The sequence below is a fragment of the Crotalus tigris genome, unplaced genomic scaffold (assembly GCF_016545835.1).
Source record: "Crotalus tigris isolate CLP2741 ecotype Arizona unplaced genomic scaffold, ASM1654583v1 scf7180000021329.891317, whole genome shotgun sequence".
NCBI lineage: Eukaryota > Metazoa > Chordata > Lepidosauria > Squamata > Viperidae > Crotalus > Crotalus tigris.
The window spans coordinates 213,915-219,998 of record NW_024098456.1 but is presented as its reverse complement, the minus strand read 5'-3'; the positions used below and the strand labels follow the sequence as shown (position 1 = coordinate 219,998).

Genomic DNA, 6,084 nt, shown 5'->3' with positions numbered 1-6,084 from the left:
AAAGGGGGAGGGGAAGGAAATAAGGAATTAGGGTAAAATAAGGATAGGTGCAATCACATATTTCAACAAACAAGCAACCATCCAGATCATAATAATGAGTAAATATCATATTCAACCATTTTTAACAAAGCTTAGACTGTAACATATTAAAAACAATTAGTAAACAAATACGTTGATCTATTAAATAAACACTACTAATAAAATCTCAAAAAAATCCTAACAATCAAAAATAACAAATGAAAATCAGTGAATCAGGAAAAGTAATCATATCATCAAAATGTTAGTTAGAACTCGATTAAAAATCAGTCATCTCTTATAAAATATTGAATCCTTCAAGTTCTAACGTGTCTCTAACCATTTATAAAAAAATTTCTAAAAATTCTAAAATAAATTGAATCATCTTTTTCTTTCATTTCTAATGTTAGTCTATCCATTTCTGCACACTCTAAAATTTTGGTAATAATAATCTGGTCAGATGGTAAATTCTCATTTTCCCAAAATTGGGCAAATACTATCCTTGCAGCAGTTAAAACATGCAATATCAAGTAGTCATTCTCTTTGCCATAATTAGGTCTTAATATTCCTAACAAAAACAATTCTGGTTTAAATTCTATCTGTAGTTTCATCATTTTTTCTAACCATCTGTGGATCTTAGACCAATATTTCTTAGCGATAGGGCATGTCCACCAGGCATGGTAATAAGTGCCTGGCTGTTGTTTATATTTCCAACAGATATCCGAAACATTTTTAAACATTTTCGCTAAGCGAACTGGTGTCATATGCCATCTATAAAACATATTTTATAAGTTTTCTTTATATGCTACCACTTTTGTAAGCTTAATATTTTTATCCCAAAGTTTTTGCCAGTCTTCCAAATCTATAGAATATCCAAAGTTTTTTACCCATACTATCATTATTTCTTTTACTTGTTCTTCTTCCATCTTCCAGTTTAATCAAATTCTCATCTGTTTTTAACAAAATTTTATCCAATGGGGTCTGTTCTTTGTAAAAACCTGTTGATTTTATATCTTTTTCGTATTTTGTTTGAATTTGCAAGTAGAACCACCATGTCAAGTCAATACCTTGTAGTTGTTAAGTTTGCCTGTCCTTAATTTTTCCCTTTTTGTCTAACATGTCTTTATAACAGACCAGTTTGTCATAATTAATCAGATTTGGATAAGCAAATGCTTCCTTTGTTGAAAGCCACTCAGGTATAAAATGTTCTTTAAGGAAAAATTTTGCCTGGAAGTTTTTTTGATGGGTTTAATCTATCGGAACCATGACACTATCTTCCACAACCTCACCTTAGTAGCAGAGTATGGCTATTCCTCATCCAGTTTTAAGCCTACTACACAGCTGTTTCTTTTTCAATTCTTGTCTGTGTTTTAATTTACATATGAAATTGATGATCATTAGCACCTGTTTAATCATATACCTGACTCTAATCCTATAAAATCTCTGACTTTATGCAAGTGTGCAAGTGATTTGATTTGTGTTTCTTTTATGTACATTTACTTTCCATTTTGTTAATTGATAAAAATAAACTATTAACATTTCCATTTTTGGAAGTATTATTAATTTACAGCATTTTTGCACAACTGCCTAACAGTTTTGCACAGAACTATATAATTATGTGATTAAAATAATTTCATTCCAAAATATCTGTCGACTGTAATTTTATATTTCCATCACTTAAAAACTGGTAATAAGTGTAGTAGTTTTCAGCTACTATAAACTACTCTCTCCTTAAATTTTGCAAATTAGACACGTTTCTTTTTCTTTTTCTTTGTTTTTATCTTGCAGAATTACTCAGCTAAAGTAATACAGACTCTTGAGACATGCTTAAAAGAGTACAGAAAACTTTTCAGTCCATAATGATTTTATAACAATGCCAACAGATAAACTATAGGGAAATGGAAAATAAATTAAACAAAATCTCAGTGATGCCTTCACAACATAACATTTTGCTGTTGGTTGAACAAAACAATAGGAAAAAGAAGAAATCTCCATGATTAAAGAGGGTGAGCCATTCATTTTTGGGGGGAGGGGGGGCAGGTATTGCTAATATTTTCAATTAGAAACAAAACATCCCTAGGACAAACAAATCCCTAGGACAAACTTCAAATTATTTTTGTAAGGCACTGGTGGTATTAAATAAAAGAGACATCATAGAGAACATTAAATTAAAAGAAGACAATTGATGGGTGAGGTGGCTGTGCTGTTACTCAGAAGATTGAATGTGGTTGTAGAAGCAGGGATTTAAGGTAATTTCACTCAACCTTGAATAGTTTATCTTCAAATCTTCGCAAAATTATCTTAATAGAAAACATTTAATACAGCTCCTTTAATTTTAGGGATATCATGATTCAAAATGGATAATGACACATCTGGGTTTCTACTCTTGGAATTCTCAAAGATTTGGAAGCTACAGACTACATATGGAATTCTATTACTTATACTGTATTTAATGATAGTAACAGGGAACCTTCTCATCATTATTGCAGTTGTTTTTGACCACCACTTACACAGCCCTATGTACTTCTTCCTGATGAATTTAGCCATGCAAGACATTGGTTCTACTACAATCATTATCCCCAAAGCTATTTTCAATTCTCTTATGGATATCAGATATATTTCATATTCTGGCTGCATTGTTCAAGTTTTCTCATCAATCTTCTTTTTGAGCTATTGTATTTCCCTCCTTACTATTATGGCATATGATCGATATGTTGCCATTTGTAATCCTTTACAATATGAAATGATCATGAACAGGACAGCTTGCATCAAAATGGTTGGCAGTGTGTGGGTTGCCAGCTTCCTTAATACTACATTACACACTGTTGCAACATTTACTACTCCTTTTTGTTCTAAAAATATTAACCAGTTCTATTGTGAAATTCCACATCTACTTAAAATTATTTGCTCTGGTTTATATGTAACTGAATTTGGAATTGTAGTATTTACTGCTACATTGGTAGTGGGTTGTTTTTTCTTCATTGTTCTTACTTACGTTCAAATTTTCTCTGCTGTACTGAGAATCCCTTCTATTCAAGGAAGGGAAAAAGCCTTCTCCACTTGTCTTCCCCACTTCATTATCCTCACCATATTTTTATTTTCTGGCTGCTTTGCCTACCTAAGGACCATATCTGACAGTCCTTCACACCTTGATTTCATAATTACAATAATGTATTCCATTATTCCACCCATTTTAAATCCATTGATTTATGGCATGAGAAATAAGCAGATTAAAATTGTTCTTACAAGACTTCTTAATTTTAAGTAATTTTGTATTAAAGAAATATGAGCAGTGTATTTATTTATTTATTTATAAAAATTTGAAGAGAAATCAGAGAGCAAGTAAGAGAGGTAAATTTTACTATGAGACATTTATCCCCTTAATTTTGTAAGTTTATTTAATTTATATGTATTTATCAACCCAAAATTGTTATACATTGGTTTTATGACAATTGTCTGTTATATGACTCTTCAGCCTCAAGACATTAATAGTTAAATAAAAAAATGAGCTAAGGAAATGATAGTGAAATTTGATTGAATGAGACTGGATAATTTTTTTTTCTGCAACCAATAGATAAAAAACATATTAAAGCTGGTTTGAATATGCTGCTTAGAATATTTATTTTATTATTTTTATTATTCTTCAAGAAAGACTTATATTGGTATTTGGTAAATTGTAATAATTTTAGGAAATCCATATGATGTGGTAATCACCCATATCTTACAGGCATATATAAATAAAAAGGCAGAAACATAACTATTCCTTGTACATTTAATATGTATTTTGAAGTTCTTGTTCCCTTATTACAACTGAGTTAATGGTTAAACGGTCTTCAAACTCCCTACAGTCTAGTGATGAAATGTATCTGTAAAATAATGTCATAGAGAAAATATTCTGTAAAAAATCATGACTTAAAAAGCCTGCTTTCTGGCCTTCCTCCTGAGTGAGGAAGTCATAATAGGAAAAAGTCATGGGAGTCATAATAAGCATCTCTACATAAAAGATCAGATGGACAGATTTGATTCACTACTGTATGTGTTGCTAAAGGTATCCTTGTGCTGCACAATAAAGGTTTTAAAAATTATTGATATTTCTATTGAATTCAAAAACCTACTGGTAATGAAGTGGAGACTTCAGAATAAATGCTCTTCTTATTTGATGTGGGGATGGCCCATCAGGAATCTAGCTGCCACCTTTAGCTATAAATTATTTATGAGTGCCTGAGATTTATAATACAAATCACCTGGATCTGCCCTGAATTTCTACAAGATAACTTTGCAACTTAAAGTCTTTGCACCATCCTCTTATATTTTCAAAAAGTAATGCTGTTGGTTTGAATAAGCTGCTGGCAAAAGAAATGTTTTCTCAGGACAGAATACCTACCCATATTGAAGAAGCAGACATTTTGTTAACGTCATTGTTGGTACTCTAGCAAAAGCATTTCAGTTTATTGGGGTTTCATGCAGAGTTATGGTTTCATGGGATGATGTAATGATATCCTGAAAAATAAAATGTCCTAGCTTTGTAGTCAATCTAATTTTTGGTAAAATCAAATGTTTTGTTAAAATCAAATGTGAAAATTTAGCACAAGCATTTCAGCTTATTGGGGTTCCATTGTTCTCTTCATGCAGAGTTAAGTTTTGTGGGATGATGTAATGGTATCCTGAAAAATAAAATGTCCTATCTTTGCAGTCAATCTATTTTTTGTTTTGGAAATAGTGCTATAGAAGTTGTACAGACTTCCAGTTTGCCATCGCAGCAGTCGCGGCCACTGGAAGGTAAGCTCCATCTTCTGTGTTCAGTTTCGCTCCACTGGTGGATCCTGGAAAGGGTCAAAAGTTGCCCTGTAGGGGCGACAAGCAAGGAGGGGACCCCCGCTTGATCGCGGGAGGGCAGCAGCCCTTCTGCTAGATCCAGGGCAGCCCTCCAAACCTGCGGAGGAAAGACCGGCCATAGTAATATGGCCCATCTCTAGGCTGCAGACAGTCGAAGTCAAACTTACCACCAAACGCTTTGAAAGCAACGCGGATGAAACTGGATGAGATCTGATCTTCTTTTTACTCTAAGTACTTCCTTTTCCTGTAAAAGCTGCCTGAAGTATCTTTCCCCCTGTGAGGAGAAAGGGAAGGGAATTTCTATCCCACCCTCTAAGAATAGCGGCAACTGACTACCCAGGGGAATTAAAGCACTAAAAGAACAACTTTAATCTAATTGGATTTATATGTTCTGGAAACTTGGGGACCAAAAATTTTCCTATTTTTATTGGAGACTTTTGCTTTTAACTACAAAAAAGAAATAAAATTGGAAAAAGGATTATAAAAAATTTGGATTTAAAAAACCTTAAATGGCATCAGTGACATCTTGTGGTGAAGTTTGGTATTACAACTTATTTCCCAAAAGAGACTTGGCTCGAAGCCCAGATCTTAGATAATACTCTTCTGACCTTGGCACCACCTGTGAGAAACTCAGCTGTAAGAGAACAGCTGGGTGGCATAACTGGCCTACTTGAACTGTGAATGTAAACCTTTACTGACTTTCAGAGTTATATGTGGAGAATTGTCTTCTTATCTCTTTATTTGAGGAATATTGGTTACTATATGAGATGATGAAATACCTTGGACTATAAAATCTTGCTTGACAAATGTTTTCTACTATAAAGACTATTTATAAACATGTAAAAGAGATGTATGAAGACCAGGAAATGATCCTTTCCATGTTAAAAGCAATACATGAAACCATTCTTTCAGTTTGTGATAAAATAAGACCTAACGTAAAAGATCAAGACACCAGCTTAGATACACAAACCCAAACTTTGATTACAAGCAAAGAACTAACAACACAGAAGATAACAGAAGAGTGGAACAATCAAATATTAAGACAGCAGACTCAATTGACCAACAAATACAATTAATGGAAAATTCAGAAAAGGGAGTGACAACACTGAAAATGGAAAAGACTTTCTATATAAATCAGAAGAAATCTGAGAAAGAAGAGGAACAGATTGAATGGAAGATAAACATATTAGGGCAATCATGGGGAATTGGAATAATAGGGAGACAACTTAATGA

At 32.9% G+C, this 6,084-nt stretch overlaps 1 protein-coding gene across 1 annotated transcript; it reads left to right on the top strand.

Moving 5' to 3' along the window:
* The first annotated feature begins 2,187 nt into the window (after positions 1–2,187).
* Positions 2,188–5,166, top strand: LOC120320349 (olfactory receptor 14J1-like). Its single transcript, XM_039369970.1, has 2 exons — positions 2,188–2,264; positions 2,355–5,166. The coding sequence occupies exon 2, from the start codon at positions 2,372–2,374 to the stop codon at positions 3,281–3,283; it is 912 nt and encodes a 303-aa protein (XP_039225904.1). The 5' UTR covers positions 2,188–2,264; positions 2,355–2,371; the 3' UTR covers positions 3,284–5,166.
* Positions 5,167–6,084: the final 918 nt, after the last annotated feature.

Coding starts and splice junctions, on each gene's coding strand:
- LOC120320349 (XM_039369970.1), top strand. CDS start 2,372: ATGGATAATGACACATCTGGGTTTCTACTCTTGGAATTCTCAAAGATT.